General features: G+C 34.3%; 1 protein-coding gene and 1 long non-coding RNA gene across 2 annotated transcripts; both read right to left on the bottom strand.

The window, feature by feature from the left end:
* Positions 1–1,593: 1,593 nt before the first annotated feature.
* Positions 1,594–2,733, bottom strand: LOC140973604 (transcription factor MYB73-like). Its single transcript, XM_073436543.1, has one exon. It carries the CDS (start codon positions 2,654–2,656, stop codon positions 1,799–1,801), a length of 858 nt encoding a protein of 285 aa, XP_073292644.1. The 5' UTR covers positions 2,657–2,733; the 3' UTR covers positions 1,594–1,798.
* A 13,161-nt stretch (positions 2,734–15,894) lies between these two features.
* On the bottom strand, positions 15,895–16,755 carry LOC140972210 (uncharacterized). The gene is made up of 3 exons (XR_012174468.1): positions 16,616–16,755; positions 16,490–16,522; positions 15,895–16,008 (listed from the first exon to the last, which is right to left on the bottom strand). It is a non-coding gene; the product is annotated as an uncharacterized lncRNA (long non-coding RNA).
* Between the last annotated feature and the right edge of the window lie 1,850 nt (positions 16,756–18,605).

Raw genomic sequence — 18,605 nt, 5'->3', positions numbered from 1 at the left:
CAAGCCCATTAATGTTAATTGAAGGGCCCAATTATTATACTATAATAATTAGGTCATTGATTATTATAAATAGGGATGGAGAGTCAAAACCCTAGCGACCACAAATAAGCAATTTTCGAAAATTCACCCTCTTCTTCCTCCAAAATTTCGGCCTCCTTGAGTTTTCTTTTTCAAAGGTTGAGCCATCTCTCGTTTTAGTCTCCAACGTAAAATCTCTTCCAAATTTTCTAGTGCAATTTGGAAGAGGAACATACTATCTAGTCGTGGACTTGATAGGAGGATCAAACAAGGACTCCCTTGAAGAAAGTTCGTAGGGATTCATCAAGAGCTAATCCGTGTATACCGGATTAGTTGGAGCCAAGTGAATTAATTCACAAAGGTATAAAATTCTTTACACCCTATGAATGTTTATTCATAAAACCATACAAGTGCTCAAACAAATTTATTTTGTTTTTCAAAATAAAATAAAAATTTTTAAACTTCCGCTGCGTTGGGGCACGTAGAAAACCGAGATCCAACAGAATATTGACTGGGTAAATCGGGTTGAGCTTAGTGGGCGATTATACCGGGTCGGATGGATTTCTTCTCGAGGCACACTGGAGATCAAGTGGAGAGTACTCGGACAATAGAATATGCACACTTAAAATATTAAAGAACGTTAGTGGGGCTTCGGAAGGTTTTTCAGCGTGACCACTCCAACGTTCAAATTAGTCAAGTTTTTACGCAAAAGAAAGTGTGTAGAGAGTATGCTATCTAGCGAAAAAATATCTGAAAGAATTAGTTTCAATTAAACCTGGTATTTGTAAAGGAAAAGCCTGTTCATGTCCTGCTCCCTAACACTGCCATATCAGACAACCTATACCAATCTTGATCTAGTCACATCGTCCCTACATGCAATGAAAGACATGAAAATGATATCAAAAATCATGGCACCCCATACTTATTAACCCGAGAGTGACACATGTACCAAGGTGTTCGGATAGATGATCATGATGTGAAGCCTCGTCCTCTGACTTATCACTCTGCTCAGGCTTACACTATCCGGGCTCAGTCGTACTCGTGGTGATCTGGTCTGTCTCCCTGGTTGGTGCTTCTTTAGCTGCCTAATTTTACCACAACCCGGGTTCTAAGATGACATGGGCACCACTGGGAGTATCACTACACAATAGAACATCCTGTGTTTTAATAAAATGTTTGCAAAAATCTCAAATATAATTTAATAGATTTAGTGTGAGAATTTAGAAGTGTCAAATTTCTTTACGCACATTGTATATGAATTTTGATGATAAATTAGAATCCACCAAAAAGAGAATTTAAATCAAGTAAACAGTTTGAGCGAATTTAGACATTTGAGCGAATTAAATTTGCTCAAATTATAGTAAACATTTAAACCAGATTTTAGTGAACATAAGTGTCGGATTTATTGGAGCATAGCGATTAGTGAGCGAATTTATAATATATTTTTCTTTCATTATGTTATTAAGTACTGAATCGAATTTTAAACCACTGAATTACTCAACACAAATTGATGTAATAACAATGGCCCATATAAAAAATATGAAGTCTATTAAAACCTAATATAAATAGCAAAAATTCCAAATTAACCGTATAAAATTTTGAATTAATAAATCAATCTGATTAATTATTTCAATCCATCCGAAATTTGTATACAGCTTAACCAAAACACAGGATTGCAAATTTACTCAAAATTTTACTGTGAAAACAACCAAATTTTCCGATACAAAACCAACATGTCTTCCTCAAAATTAATTACAGTTTTAATCAGAAATTAAAATATTTAATCATTATTAAGCTTACTAATCCCAATCCGTTTCACCCCAGCAGTTCGAGACCCTCCGCCGCCACCATCAACGTCGCCAAGGCAAGAAAGGTAATTTCTCACCTCCGTTCTGATAAGTTCTTGCATAATCCCAAGCAACTCTGGCCCAAACGACAGCGTTCCTTTATTCTCCTCCGTTTGTATCTCGCTGCGGTGGCGGCTCTGGTGGTGGCCCACCCGTGTCGACGGCGTCGATGAATAGTCCTCCTCCTTCGCAGCTGAACTCTCAGTCCATGGTAGACAGAGAGTCAGCTCAGTCAGCTCGCCATCCCCAGTTCCATCATTATCAACCGCCGCCGCCAAGATCGTTGATTCCACCGCCGATGCCGATGCTGATGCCTGGGATAGGAAATTTAATTCGATCGGAGCAACCCCATCAGCTTCTCTATTTTCTGCACCCGGGGAGCTCATCGCCACAGAAACATCGCCGCTGTCAGCTCGCCTCAGCACCTGCGCAGGTCGCTCCTTTCCACCTCCGCATCTCCGCTTCAGAGTCGAGTTCCAGTGGTTCTTGATCGCGTTATCCGTACGCCCATTAAGCAACCTCGCGATCGTCGCCCACTTGTTCCCAAACTTGGGATGCGCCTTGAGGATGATCTCATCCTCCTCCGCTGAGAAGGAGCGGTGCTCCACGTCGGGACACAGCTGGTTGCACCACCGCAAACGGCAAGACTTCCCTGATCTCCCGGGAATCGATCTGCTTATCAACGACCAGTTCCTGGCACCATGCTGCTGCACAAGCTTCTTCAACATCCCATCCTCCTCCGGACTCCACGGCCCCCTGATCTTGTCGCCGCCACCGTCCTCCGCAACCATCGTTCACGTAAAACCCTAACCCCAAAATTAATTATTATTCATAATTAAAAATTTGGATCCATAGACATAGTGTGTGTGTGTGTAGGGAAAAGGGGGGAGCCTGGTTAGTATATAAAGGGGGGATTAGGGTAACCGGAAAAACCGGTTAAGTAGGAAAGAAGGAGCGTTACGAAAACCGGTTATAATAGGTTGGCAGTTGGTGACAGCTGGAATGATCGATTCAAAAATATGACGGTTGGGGAATTAACTATTTTGATTCGTGCCGTTATGGAAGTTGCTTTTGAATTGAGATTAGGATTTTTCTCTTTTCCAAAAATAATAATAATCACGCGTGGATAGATTTGAGAAATATAGATATAAATTTTATATAGTGTATATCTGTCTGTATACTTACCAAGATAATATTTTTACATATATATATTTTGTAACCTATGAAAAACAATATATTAAATTCCGAGTCATTCTCTTAACTTTCTTTATTCTTCTTCCTGTCATATTTTTTTTATTTTAAATGATTAGGTTTATTATGACATGATCTCATGAATCATGATTGATATATGAGATAAAAAGTAATATTTTTTTATAGATCAGATAAAATAAGAGATTAATATCATAAAATTAATTTATGAAACCGTATTATAGAAATTTTTGTGATTTTAAATTTATAAAAATATAAATATTTTTCTTTAGAAACACACACATATACAAAGTTGTAGTTTTATTTAAAAATGAACAAAATAACCTACAACAAACAACTATACAAACATTCAACACATGAATAATTACGTAAGTGTTAAAAATAAAAATTTACGGTAAAATAAAATCACAAACTCGCAAAATATATTAAATTACACACCTTATAAAATATTCTCCACTCAATTGTATATATTTTTCATAAATTGAGAGACCTATTTATAAAATCTTTTTGAAAATAATCCAAAAATAATTACATCATTACATACATCATCACACACTAATTTTTAATATTTTCAACTCTTATTTTCAATACTCCCCTTGTGATGATGATTATGATACAAGAATTTTCTTCATTAAGTGTTTTTATACTATCTCGTTTAAAATATTACTAGAAAAAACTCATTGAAATAAAAACCATAATAAAGGAAAAAAGAGTGCAGTCAAGTAAACTCCCCCTCATGTTAACACAAACGATTCCTCACTAATTTTGTAGACTGTGCATCCTAATGTTCTATTTATGTTTTCTGAATATTGTCGTAGGAAGTGTCTTTGTGAAGAGATCTCATGAGTTTTCACTTGATTGAATGTAATGAATATCAATATTTTTATTTTTCTAAAGCTTATGGGTGAATGCAAAGAACTTAGGGGGAATATGTTTAGTTCTGTCGCTTTTTATGTATCATTCTTTCATTTGAGTAACATATGCAGCATTATCTTCATATAGTTTCACTGGCTTCTTGTCGAATGATAATCCGCATGAGATTTGAATATGTTGGGTCATTGATTTTAGTCATACACATTCACGGCTTGCTTCATGTAGTGCAATAATCTCGGCGTTATTTGATGAAATTTTTATGGGTGTTTGTTTCTGTGAACGTCAAGAAATTGCAGTGCCTCCACGAGTAAATACATATCCGGTTTGAGAACCTGCCTTGTGTAGATCAAATAAATACCCAGCATCAGTATAACCAATTATACTTTAATTGGTATCTTCAGAATATATGTTTAATTCCGTTCCAGTGTCTCTTTGTTGGATATGAACTAAATCTTGTCAATAAATTTACAGCAAAAAATATATCAGGTCTTGCACAATTTACAAGATACATAAGGGCACCAATAGCACTTAGATATGGTGCTTCTGGACCAAGAATAACTTCATCATCATCACATGGACGTTATGGATCATTTTCTATGTTTAATGATCTAACAACTATTGGAGTACTTAAAAGATTTGATTCATCCATATTAAAACTTTTAAGGATCTTTTCTGTATAATTTGACTGGTGAACAAATATTCCACATTCTTTTTGTTCACTTTTCAAACCCATACAATATTTTGTTTTTCCAAAGTCTTTCATTTCAAATTATTTCTTCAATTACAGCACAACTTCTTGAATTTCCTTATTCATTCCAATGATGTTTAAATTATCAACATATACATCAATAATTACGCATTCGGATGTTGTTTTCTTAATGAAAACGCAAGGACATATTGAATTGTTTATATATCCATTTTTCATTAAGTGTTCACTTGGTCGATTATACTACATTCGTCCTGATTGCTTTAACCCATATAATGATATTTGTAATTTCACAGAACATTCTTTAAGTTTTGACCTTTGTACTTCAGACATCATATATCTTACTACCTCCATAAAACGCATTTATAAATTTCCGAGTGATCCGTATATTTATTATCGAGTGATCCGTATTAGTAATCTGTAACGACCTCCATAAAACGCATTTATAAATTTTCAGATACCGTCAAACTAATCAAATACCGAAACGTAATTGCATCCATAACGGGAGAATACGTTTCTTCATAATCAATTTCAGGCCTTTGAGAAAAATCTTGTGCAACAATTCGAGCTTTATATCTTACTATTTCATTTTTCTCATTTCGCTTTCGAATAAAAACTCATTTGTAACCAACAGGTTTTATACCTTCAGATGTAAGGACTATATGTCCAAAAACGTTACATTTATTTAGCGAATCCAATTCAACCTGGATAGCGTCTTTCCATTTTATCCAATCATGTCGATTTTTACATTCGCCAAAAGATTTTGGTTCATGATCTTAATTGTCATTTATGATGTTAAATGCCACATTGTAAGAAAATATTTCATCAATTTCTTTTATATATTTTTGGTTCAATATTTTTTCAAAATTAATATAATTTGATAGAGATTTCACGATTTTCGTCAGTTTGTTGTTCTAACAGAATATTTTCATCATCATGTGTTTTTGCCAGAATATCATTATCTATTTTATAATCATCGTGTTTCTTTATGCATTTTCTTTTTCGAGGATTTTTATCCTTGGAACCGATTGGTCTTTCATGCTTCAATCGTTTTATGACATCATGAGTGTCTTATATTTGTTTCTTTAGAATTTCAATTCGAGCAGGGGAATTTACAGAATGTATATATAATTTAGTTATCTCTTATGTGTCTGCAAATGCATTTGGTATTTAATTTGTTATTCTTTGCAAGTGCACAATTTGTTGTACGCCTTTTTCACATTGTTTATTTCTTGGATCAAGATGTAACAATGATGATACATACCATGTAATTTTTTTTTTCGATATGTTTCTTTTCTCCGGAAGATTTCCCCACTAAAATGACAATCAGCAAAATGTGCTAGAAACACGTCTTCTGTATGAGGCTCAAGATATCGAATGCTTGTTGGGCTATCATAACCGATATAAATTCTGATATTTCTTTGATGTCTCATTTTTGTTCGTTTAGGCAGTGTAATAAGAACATATATCATACATCCAAAAATTCTCAGATGAGAAATGTCTGGTTCTTTACCAAATGCAAGGTACAATGGAGAGTATTTATGATATGCACTTGGTATGATGCGAATTATTGCAGCAGCGTGCAGAATTGCATGTATCCATATAGAAATATGGAGTTTTGTTTTCATAATCACTGGTCTAGCAATCAGTTGTATATTTAATCAATGATTCAGCTAATATATTTTGTGTATGTACATGAGCAACAAGATGCCCAACAGTGATTCTCATTGACATACAATAATTATTGAAAGTCTGAGAATAAATTCGATAGCATTATCAAGTCTAATTTTCTTGATTATATAATCGAGAAATTGATTCTGTAATTTTATTATTTGAGCAAGTAATCTTGCAAATGCCACATTTCGAGTTTATAATAAACATGTATGTGACCATCTGCTATCTAATCACATGGTGGATGAATTGGCCCACAAATATCATCCTGAATACGTTCAAAAAACATGGGTGATTTAGTTTGGATTTTAGTTACTGATGGTCTTATAATAAGTTTTCCAAGAGAACATACTTTACATTGAAACTTATTATTTTGAAAGATCTTCTGGCTTTTCAGCGGATGACTGTGTGTATTTTCTATAATCCTTCGCATCATTATTGAACCAGGATGTCCTAATCAATCATTCTAATTAATTAATATTGAAAAATTATCAACTATCTACCATGTTTGATTCAATTGGATTTATATGTGTATAATGCAATCCAACAGGGAACATTGATAGTTTTTCAACTACATAATTTTTTTCTGATTTATATGTGGTAAGACACATATATTTCTCATTTTCTTCATGTATTTTCTGAGTATCACACTCATGGGAATATATGTCATTAAAACTCAACACATTGTTTTCGATTGTGGTGAATACAAAGTATCATTTATCAGAAATTATGTAACATGAGGTAATAAAAAATGTGCCTTACCACAACCTTTAATCAAGTCTACAAGACCTGATATTGTATTCATGATTATTTTTGTTGATTTTAGTTACAAGAAATATCTTTTATCTCGTAGAATAGTGTACGTTGTATCACTATCTGGTATGCAAACTTCCATGAGATTAGTTCTTTGGTTAGCTTTATTAATAGCATTTTTCATATTTGAACTTCAAAAAATATATAATGAAAAAAATTACTGACAATACATATGTAATTTATTGAAAAATATAATGCATATCATAATTATACAATAAAACATTATCATATGAGTACACGAAAAATAAAATATTTTACATTTATATTCCACCAGTATATTGATCATTTTCAGATAAATCATTCAGAAAATCTGCAGCATCAAAATGAGTTGAATCACTCAAATGGTCACTTGTTCAGTGAAGTTGGTCTCTTTTACCTTTCCCTTATTAATTCTTTATTGAGCTTACAAAGATGTTCGGGGGCTCGACAAATACGTGACCAATATCCTGGAGTACCGCATCTAAAACAAGAACTTTCAAATCGTTTTGAGTGATTTTCATTAACACTTATGTTTTCATGATGCCTTTTTAGTGGGTGGTTCGTGACGTCCTTTTGAGATGAGTTATAGAAGTAACTATCTCGATTGTTTTCAAAACCACGGCCGCGACCACGACCACTTCCACGTCCATGACCTCAACCAAATCCTTGTCAACGACTTTGATTTTGGTTTCTAGGTTTAAATTCATTTTTAATTACGACATTTAATTCTTGAAATGCTGTTGATTCAGTGGGTCGGGACTGATGATTTCTCATTAGCAGCTCATTATTCTTTTCCGCGCACAAGAATACATGCGATAAATTCAGAATATCTCGCAAATCCATACACTCTATATTGTTGTTGTATAATTATATTTGATACGTGAAAAGTGAAAAATATTTTTTCGAGCATTTCTGATTCCGTAACCTCATGTCCATAAAATTTTAATTGCGAGATTATTCGATACATTGCTGAGTTGTAATCACTGAATTTCTTAAAATCTTGGAACCTTAACGTATTCCATTCATCACGGGCGGTCGGAAGTATAACTTCCTTTATATGTTCATATTTTTCCTTTAATCCTTTCCATAAAGCCATGTGATCTTTTTTAATGAGATATTCACATTTTAATCCTTCATCAAAATGTCGATCCAAAAATATCATAGCTTTTGCTTTTTCTTGTGATGATGAGATACTATTTTCTTTAATAGTCTCATTTAGACCAAAGGACTCAATATGCATTTCTACATCAAGAGTCTAAGGCATACAATTTTTTACCGTAATGTCAAGCGCAACGAATTCGAGCTTTGTCAAATTTGACATGGTGGTACTAGAAAAAATAACGATGCATTTTCTAATTCTATTAATATGAAAATAAAAAGTAACGGATAAATTATAAGTACAAGCATACTTAAAAACAAAGAAAAAACGTGAGGCGGATATTATCCGATAAATACAAGACTAGTGAGTATAATAACCAAAATAATTATACAAAATAACCTAGAAAGAACCATCTTCTTCTTTTTCGAAAAATTGATGAAGAAAATTTTTTAAGGAGGAAGAGTAAGTTTATAGTGATTGAATGTGTTTGTGAAATCTTATTTATAGGGTAAAAACTAACCGTTTATGACCGTTTATAAAAATACAAAATCTTAAAAAATAAATGTATGTATATGCATAATTTTATAGTAATAATATGATATATATAATGTTAATCATGTTTAAATAATTAGGTATATCACATCACATTATTATAATGAGGTGTCAGAGACTCCTTTTATATAATATTGTGACATTATTCAAATATACATATATAATTAATATATAACAAAATAAAAACATATAAACAGTGAAATAATCACAATAATGAGGTGTCATAGACTCCTTTTATATAATAACATGATATTATATATTAAATATATACACAATAAAAATAAATATTTTTACTTTTGAATATTGTTAAATTTTTCTTGTGTTTTGGAATTTAAAAAAATATGGAGAACCTTAGAGTTTCGTGCTGATAACGTGTTAAAAATAAAAATTTACGATAAAATAAAATCTCAAACTCACAAAATATATTAAACTACGCACTGTATAGAATTTTCTCCACTCAATTGTATATCTTCTTCACAAATTAAGAGATCTATTTATAGAATCTCTTTGAAAATAATCCAAAAATAATTATATCATTACATATATTATCACACACTAATTTTCAATATTTCCAACTCTTATTTTCAACCGTAAGTATATAGTCTTCTTCTTATCATTATTACCATTAGTAGCATCATCTTTACTATTTTTATTGTTGTTATTATTGTTATTGTCATATATATACAATTTATTAAGATAGCTAGACATTAATACTTAACTAATATTTGGTGAAATTTTTTTAATTTTAAAATTACGTCACACATTTGATTATAACTAGAGATCGAGTCACATGCAATGCTGTAACATGACAAATAAAAATCATGTAAATAAAAAATTTAGGAAGGTAAAGAAATAAGGAAATATATGAAGAGCATTCCAATAATTTTAAACCGTAAGGAAATTTATGATAATGCATTCTATCCTATTGTGGAGAGAGTGCAAATTTGATTTCGATCTCTCTTTTAATTAATAGAAATTAATGAGTATTTTTGTAGGCTAGAAATGTGATTTGACGTTGAAGTCACATCGACGGCACATTGATGGCCCAAATTAATTAGTATAATGACCTCAAGTTTTATATATAATATATACTATATTATATATTTTGACGTAAGTTTTACGAATTTGTATGATATTTGATTTTTTTTGAAGTTCTATCTTTAATTGAAATTATCAAAATTGATTGGGGGTATTTTGCCAATTTCTGGAATTATCCATAAAAAAATAGTAAAATTGGGAAAAAAATAAGGTAAAAGGCCACACCAAGAGAAAAAAAAACAGTCTACTCGAGTTGTTACACGATTTAGCCGTTATCTTTTATGTAAAACATATTTTTCAGACTGTTGGAAAAATTTAGATTTTTCAAGCCGTTTAGGAGTTCAAGCCGATATGTCAAAAGTCAAATCACTTGACAAGATATCATCTAACATAGTTGACCAATCTGAAAATCTAATGTAGTGCAAAGATTCAAACCGTGTTATTCCAACCTCATTACAAACAGACAGTTTTAAACATATCCAGAAGGATGTTACAAGTCAAGCTGTTCAAATTAATGCTACAAATAGAAAGATCACACAATATCCTACCAATCCCTGTAGTGATAAAAAGTTACATATTTGGTCTATGGTTTGTCATCTTTTCAAATAGCATGAACTTAAATCACGAAAGCAAGATGAACATTAAAGAGTATTTAATGATACATATGTCGATTGAAAAAAAACTTGTTCATATTGTCAAGAAGTAGTGCAGATGATCGTTGAAAGTAAATCCGATCATTGGAACTTTTCAACTATAAATATACAGAACATTCAAAGTAAAGAACAATCGAAACTATGAAAAATCAAGTCTTCCAGTCGTTGAATTAACAAATTCTACAGTTTTAGATCGTTTGATCACACTTAACAGATTACATTTAAAGCTGCTCAACCAAAGCACACGTTTACCAGATCTTCGAGTGTCAACATGGGCTACCTCAACCAAGTTAAGCTATTACAAAGCTAACCATTGGGTTATTGTTACATGTTGTATTGTATGGAGAACCAAGAGTTTCTAAACATCCAGGTTTTGTAAAGTGCTCACTAAGAATTTCAGTTTAAAACAGTGTGATAAGTCTTAACTGAAGCGGGCTGTTACAAAACATTGTAAAGCCAAAGTGTTTTAGTGGAAATCTTTCTAAGTGGAAGAAGGGGTGACATGTGAGTTTTATCTCCGAAAGTGCATAAAAATCATTTTTCATTTACTCACGCACTTCCCATTTCTTCACATTCAAGTTTTTCGAACTGTTCCTTGTTAAACTTCCAACAGTTTATTTATCTCCTGCCAAGTCAGACCGTTTCCACACTTACTCTATTTTTAAGTGGTTTGGTATAACTAGTTGTTTAATAATAGTTCTTAACATCTTAAAAACTGTTAAGAACAATTTAAAATTCCAGATTTTTTTAACTCGATCTTAACAAGTGGTATCAGAACGGATTTTTTAACTATGATAAATACTTTCAAATGACATCGTTTAACAAGATTCTCATGTTTTTAAAGGAAGATTATGATGATTGGAAAATCAGAATGCATGCATATTTAGCAGCCCAAGATGATGACATGATGAATATTTTAAATGAAAATGTAATCGTTTCAGTATCTGATGCTGCTCCATATATGATGGAAAAACACCGGTCTGAGTGGACAGCTGAGGACAAGAAGAAGATCAATCTCGATAACATGGACAAGGATATCCTTTACAAAACTTTAGATAAAAATATGTTTATCAAAACTAAAAATTGTTCTATAACTAAAGAGATCTGAGAAATATTGACTCAAGTATGTGAGGGCAATGACCAGACCAAGGAAAATAAGCTAACATTGCCATCTAGAAGTTTGATAGTGCCAAAATGAAGCCCTGCAAAACTCTAAATGAGTTTGATAAACGATTTAACAGTATCATTATAGCACTTGCATCGCTCAATAAGGAATATTCTAACCGTGAAATTTATTTTAAGGTAATGAGAGCACTTCCCATAGAATGAGATGTAAAGTCGTGACCATGAGGGAATCTAAAGACCTCAACAAACTATAGCTGCATGATTTGTTTGCTAACCTGAAAGCTTAAGAGTTTGAGCTATGAATCAGGACAGAACAGGAGCCATCCACTTCTCAACCCACAAAATCTTTGACCGCCACAACATCAACTCCAACCGTCAATGAAGAACCCTCCAACAAAAAAACTGATGACCAGATAAACAATAAGACTATGTCTTATTTGTTAAGAAATTTGGTAAATTTATGAACAAATCAGTTCAAATTCAATTCTTATCGTAAAAAAGACCAAGCCAATGAAAATCAAGGTTGCTTTAATTATTGGAAACAAGATCATTTCAATGCAGATTGTAATACGACAAAGATGGATGAAAAGAAATCATTTGAGAAACGACTATCCAAAGATGAAAGAAGATCTTTCCAAAAGAATTAAGATCAAAGAGAGCTTGTTGCTGATGAGAGAAAAAACAAGTGAGCTGATTCAGATTCAGAAAAATCTAGTTCAGAGACCTCAACAAATGAAAGTAATAATGAAAAAGTTCAGTGTCTCATGGAAGATGTTGAGCCAAAAATTTCTGAAATCGAGCTAGAAATCGCCTATGACGTGGTATTTAACTTGACTTAATTGAATTTACACGTGAAGACCTTGTCACAAAACTACATGACATGGTAGATGAATACAAAAGACTCTCGCAATTACTCCATTAATCCAAGACAAAAAACCAAAAATGAAATATATGTCCACTAATTCTAGTTGCTTGTACCGAAAAGAGGATGACAGTCTGAAAGTAATATTTAATTTTTTAGCGGCTGCAAATGATGATATGCAAAGATTGTTCCAAGCAAAGTTGAAGGAAAACGAATGGTTGGCACTTCTAGTCAATTCTTGGAACAAGTCTTCTACTTCCATAGAGAAGATGCATGAGTTGCAAAAACCAGTCGGTGATAGAACTGTGCTAGGGTTTGGCAATAGTGAGTGCAGTACTTCCTTCAGAAGTACTCAATTGTGTCTAAATAAGGGCAAGTAAAAATGATTAAGTTTTCAGATACCTCAGACATCTTCACTGATGAAGGTGTACCTCCTCATGCTCCTGAAGGAGCGGATGACTCTGAGAAGGATTGCCATCTTAGAGGACTTCTTGCGTACCTCCATCGGAGGGCTGACCCCTTGGTTGGCCTTCTGGAGGGGTGCGGTGAAAAAAGAAATTTCTATTGTACGATCCCGCCTGCATTAATAAAATTTTATTTTGTTTTACTGCTTGTTATCTGTCTATCTCTTTTATTTCCTGCATTACAAACTTGATAATAAATTAATCATATAAAGATGTTAAAAATGTCTAAGATAAATTGATTAAACCAAGAGTATTTCAGAAATAAGAAAACATAGCCTCTGGTAACGGTGTCGTGAAAATATCAGCTGCTTGTTGATCCATATGAACGTATTCAAGCCGAATCTCTTTCTTCATCACATGTTCTTGGATGAAATGGTGTCTGATGTCAATGTGTTTTGTCCGAGAGTGCATAACAGGATTATATGTGATTGTGATTGCACTTGTGTTGTCACAGAAGATGGGAGATTTAGTGTTTTGAATTCCATAATCTTTGAGTTGTTGTTGTATCCACAGCATCTATGCGCAGCAGCTTCCAGCAACAAGGTATTCCGATTCAGTGGTTGATGTGGCAATAAACGTCTGTTTCTTGCTAAACCACGATATTAGTCTGTCGCCCAAAAACTGACATGAACCGCTAGTACTTTTTCTGTCAATTTTGCAATCGGCATAGTCTGCGTCTGAATATCCTACAAAATGAAGACTTGAATCTCTTCATCTTTGGGGTACCAAAGATCAACATTAATAATTCCATTAAGATATTTAAGGATTCGTTTAACGGCAATAAAATAAGATTGCATAGGATTAGATTGAAATCGTGCTCATAAAAAAACAGCAAACATAATATCTTGACGACTGGCACTTAAATATAACAGTGAACCAATTAATTCTCTGTACGTTTTTGTGTACATAGAGATTCTCTCTTCATCTTTGTCTAGTTTGATTGATGAGCTCATAGGGGTAGTGGCTTGGGAGCAATTCTCCATTCCAAACTTTTTCAGTATATCTTTTGTGTATTTAGCTTGGTTAATGAAGATGCCATCCTTTGACTGCTTTACTTGCAGCCCTAGAAAGAAGTTTAGTTCTCCCATCATACTCATTTCAAACTGCTCTTGCATTATCTTAGAGAATTTCTCGCATAATTTAGGATTAGTTGATCCAAATATAATATCGTCCACATATATTTGTACAAATAACGAGTTACTATCTCTTGAAAATTTAAAAAAAGTTTTGTCAACTGTCCCCATTGAGAAGCCATGCTCAAGCAAGAATTAAGTTAATGTATCATACCATATTCTTGGTGCTTGTTTTAGTCCACACAATGCTTTATCTAGTTCGTAAACATAATCAGGATGAACGTGATTAACAAAGTCAGGTGGTTGCTCTACATATACTTCCTCATTTAGCAACCCATTTAAGAATGCAGATTTAACATCCATTTGATATACATTAAAATCCTTAAATGCTGCAAAGGCTAGAAATATTCTAATTGCTTCTAGCCTAGCGACATGGGCAAAATATTAATCAAAGTCTATTCCTTCCTCCTCCCTATGGCCTTGAGCCATTAATCTAGCCTTGTTTCTGATTATCGAACCGTTTTGATCCATTTTGTTTCTAAACACCCATCTAGTGCCAATAACATGTATATTATCAGGACGAGGAACTAGATGCCAAACTTTGCTTCTTTCAAATTGATTAAGTTCCTCCTGCATAGCCTCTATCCAGTTGGTATCATGCAGTGCATCATCAATCTTCTTAGGTTCTAACTGGGAGAAAAAAGCAGCATGCATAAATTCACTAATAATTTGTTTTCTAGTTCTAAAAGGAGCAGTAGGGTTACCGATGACAAGTTCGAGTGGATGGTCCTTCTTCCACCGGAGACATGGTCTATATGGATTTGACTCGGTTGGTTGTGTGATATCATCTTCTTGTTCCAGCTACTCTTCTTCTATCTGAATAATCTCTGGTTGATGATTGTTCTCTGGTTTATTTATCTGATAAGTTTGTTCTTGAGCGGTTGGACTTTGCTCCGAGATGTGTTCACCTATTTCTCTCAAATTTATTTCGTCATCACTGCTAGCTTCAAAGTTAGTAGCATCAAGTTTATTGATTAAATCATGAATGCTGCTAATGCTATTGTCATGACATATGGATGATTCATCGAATACAATATGTATGGATTCTTCAACAGTGAGAGTTCTTTGATTATAAACTCTATATGCTTTGCTCACTGCTGAGTATCCCAGGAAGACACCATTATCGGCTTTTACATCAAATGCGGTTACGTGTGTCTTGCCATTATTATGAATGAAAGACTTACAGTAAAAAATACGGAAGTATCCAACTCCTGGCTGCTTGTCGGTCCAGATCTCATATAGAGTATTTTCATGATTTTTATTTATCATGGACCGGTTCTGAGTATAACAGGTTGTATTGATAGCCTCCGTCCAAAACCGCTGTGAGATACCAGATTCTGCCAACATGGTCCTAGCTGCTTCCTTTAGTGTGCGGTTCTTTCTTTCAGCTACTCCATTCTATTGAGATGATCTTGCAGCTGATAATTCATGCTTTATGCCATGATCTTCAAGATAAGATGATAGGAATTGGTTCAGAAATTCAGTTCCTCTATCACTTCTGATTCTGTCTACTGCTTTAGTTTTCTCATTTTGAAGTCTTTTGAGGAGCTTGATTAGTTGAGCCGCGATTTGATCTTTGGAGCTCAAGAATATTACCCATGTGAATCTGGAGAAGTCATCAATTATCACAAGGGCATATTTCTTTCCCCCTAAGCTCATTACAGGTATTGGTCCAAACAAGTCTGTAGCGTCCTTACCCGAGCCACTACTAAACAGACTGATAAGCATGCAACATTAAAACTTAATAACAACAATTAAACAGCGGAAACCAAATAACTTAATCATCTTACAACCCAAATGAAAACAGAACAAACAACAGCAGTCTTCAACATTAATACAACCATATCGAAAACATAATTCTGAACAAGAAAACGATAAACCACACATAAAACCTCCACTGGATCACCACCGAAAACCCAACTGCTCTAGCCACTGCCCTGGTCGTCCGCACCGTCCAACCTAAGACCTGCCCCGTGGAATGGGGTGCCCAAGATGAAAACAAGGACGTGAGCGACAATCGTCCAATACGAGAATGTACGAGTATACAAACTGATATGATGCATGCGAAATGCAATATGCTCGGATATCAAGGATCAAGTCAAGAATCTCATGCTCAGTGTAGAGGCGTCTGAGTGTGTAGTCTCTGATCTGCCCTAGGCATGTTTTGGCTCCCACACTCATCATCAAGACGTGGACCTACAATGTCCAGGTCATCAGAGCCCGCGGGTCCCGTCGGACACTGTAGCTCTTGATGCCTTATCGTCCACAATACAGAATAGGGCTGAGCGGCCTCAACAAACGAGGTATATCTCAAAAGATATCAGGCTCAACATGATATGTCATGCATAATATGCCAAAGAAATAAAACATGTATAATGCAACACATAAATATGCAGCATATAAGTGTGTATACTACGCTTGGATATCTCAGTCAGTACATCACGTACCTCACTAAAACAATCTGACAGAAAGCTCTTAACCTAGACAATGCCAACAATATGAAATCACTATCAAACCAGTTCTGAATTACCAAACATGCTATAAAGTTCTTCCTAAAGGCTTTATGATTATACCTGCGTCCGTCGTCAGCCCGCTGATGAAGTCTCGATCTCAGTTCACCGACCCCCCTTCGAGTTGACACTAGCTCCGAAACTTCCCGACACCAAAGTGCCCTAGAAACTGGCTAGAAAACCTAAGGTAAAATACTAGAACTCTCTCTCTGAAGGATGCGGTGTATGAAACAAAAGAATTCGGCTTCCATTTATAGGCTGAATCCGGACTATTTCAGTAATCCGAATCAATCTTATCTGCCATGTGTCAGAATCTCATTCATCTGGTTGGATTTCTCGAGATAACGTAATCGGAAGTAGATCGGGTTATCCATTTAAAATTCGATGGATCCAATAGATTAATCCAAAATTATCAATTCGTTAATAATACTTAATTAACAACTCTTTAATTATCTCTTAATTAATACTTCATTCAAAATACAAATTCAGGTCATTACAAAGTACATGTGGAGAAGTTCCAAGCATCTAGCTGATGAGTTTCTTCCTTTGTTCTTGATGGTTGAGCAAACTTATTTACCTAGCTGACAAGCATTGCAGATTCTATATTTGGCAAAATCAATGTTAGGCAGACCAGATACCAGCTTAATCTTGCTAATAGAAGCAATGGATTTGAAATTAAGATGATTAAGTCGTTTATGCCAGAGTCAATTTTTATTACCATTTAAGGCGATGAAGCAAGTAGGCACATTTAGACAATCATCATTCCATTTTACCTTATATGTAGTTTGCTTTCTATGACCAGTTAGCACTGTGTTGCCTGCAGCATATTTAACAGTGCATATGCGTTTGTGAAATTCAACGGTGTAACCGTTGTCACATAATTGGCTTATGCTAATCAGGTTATAACAAAGTTTTTTTACTAGAAGTACATCTTTAATAATAATCTTGCCATGGATAATCTTACCTTTACCCACAGCTTTACCTTTAGAGTTATCACCAAAGGTGATCGTTGCTCCTCGGTAGTCGATAACTTCTGATAAAAGATTTTTGTTTCCTGTCATGTTTTTGGAACAACCGCTGTCCAGGTACCAGATGGATTCTTCCAAGTTCTTTTTATTCAATACCTGAAATTGTTGAAATGAGAAATTGGTACTCTTTCCTATTTGGGTCCTGATCTAATTAGACCATTAGGAATCCACACCTGAATTATCCTAAAAGATTCTCCATGGTGTGTCCCAAGGTTAATGCGGTTAAGTGCATAAGCAGGTAGTGTATGCAGTGTTTTTTCTTATTCAGTATGTTGTCTTGGCCGTCTGTCATTGTCAATCACTATGTACCTCTTTTGAACAGGTCGGTTATTGTAGTAACGATAACAGTTAGGTCTTGTTTTTGAGTGATATCCGGTTGAACTTGGCTTTCTGATGGACCAATCTGAACCGCTGTGAATGGTTGGATTTTGCCTGCGTCTGAGCCATGATCGGTCGGATTTAGTATACTCAACTTCGACGTATCCTAAACCATGTCGTCTTCCATTGTTCTCAATATTTACATTCTGAATGCCTTGGACTTCAGGCTTGTCATGTTCATATACCGTACTAGGTCTGACAAATTTAATTGATTAAACTGTCTTTCTCTAGTAACAGTTGAGTTGATGCTTCTGAGGTACTGCATTCATTGATGCTATAACCTAGCCCGGTTCTCTCTCCGGCTGATTTTTGCATCTCATGCATCCTATTAAGAGAGGCAGATGACTTGTTCCATGTGTTGACTATATTCATCAACCATTTGTTCTCTTTTAACGTGGCGTGGAACAATCTACGCATATCATCATTTTCAGTCGCAAGCAGACTTAACTTTACTTTTAAACCGTCAACCTCCTTTTGTTGCGAGCAGCTAGAGAGAGTTAACTTGTTTTTTAAGTCTTGTTTTTCTGCTTTGGCTTCATCGAATTTATGTGATAGTCTTTTGAACTCATTTACCATGTCGTGCGGTGCGGTGACCAGGTCTTCTCGTGTAAATTCAATTGAGTCAAAGTCAAATACCATTTCATTTG

Source organism: Primulina huaijiensis, chromosome 3, assembly GCF_012295235.1.
Source record: "Primulina huaijiensis isolate GDHJ02 chromosome 3, ASM1229523v2, whole genome shotgun sequence".
Classification (NCBI taxonomy): domain Eukaryota; kingdom Viridiplantae; phylum Streptophyta; class Magnoliopsida; order Lamiales; family Gesneriaceae; genus Primulina; species Primulina huaijiensis.
Note: the sequence above shows the minus strand (reverse complement) of the source record. Positions and strands in the feature narration are given on the sequence as shown.

What these genes read in the sequence shown, in the direction of transcription:
- LOC140973604 (XM_073436543.1), bottom strand. Translation starts at nt 2,656, where the DNA reads ATGGTTGCGGAGGACGGTGGCGGCGACAAGATCAGGGGGCCGTGGAGT.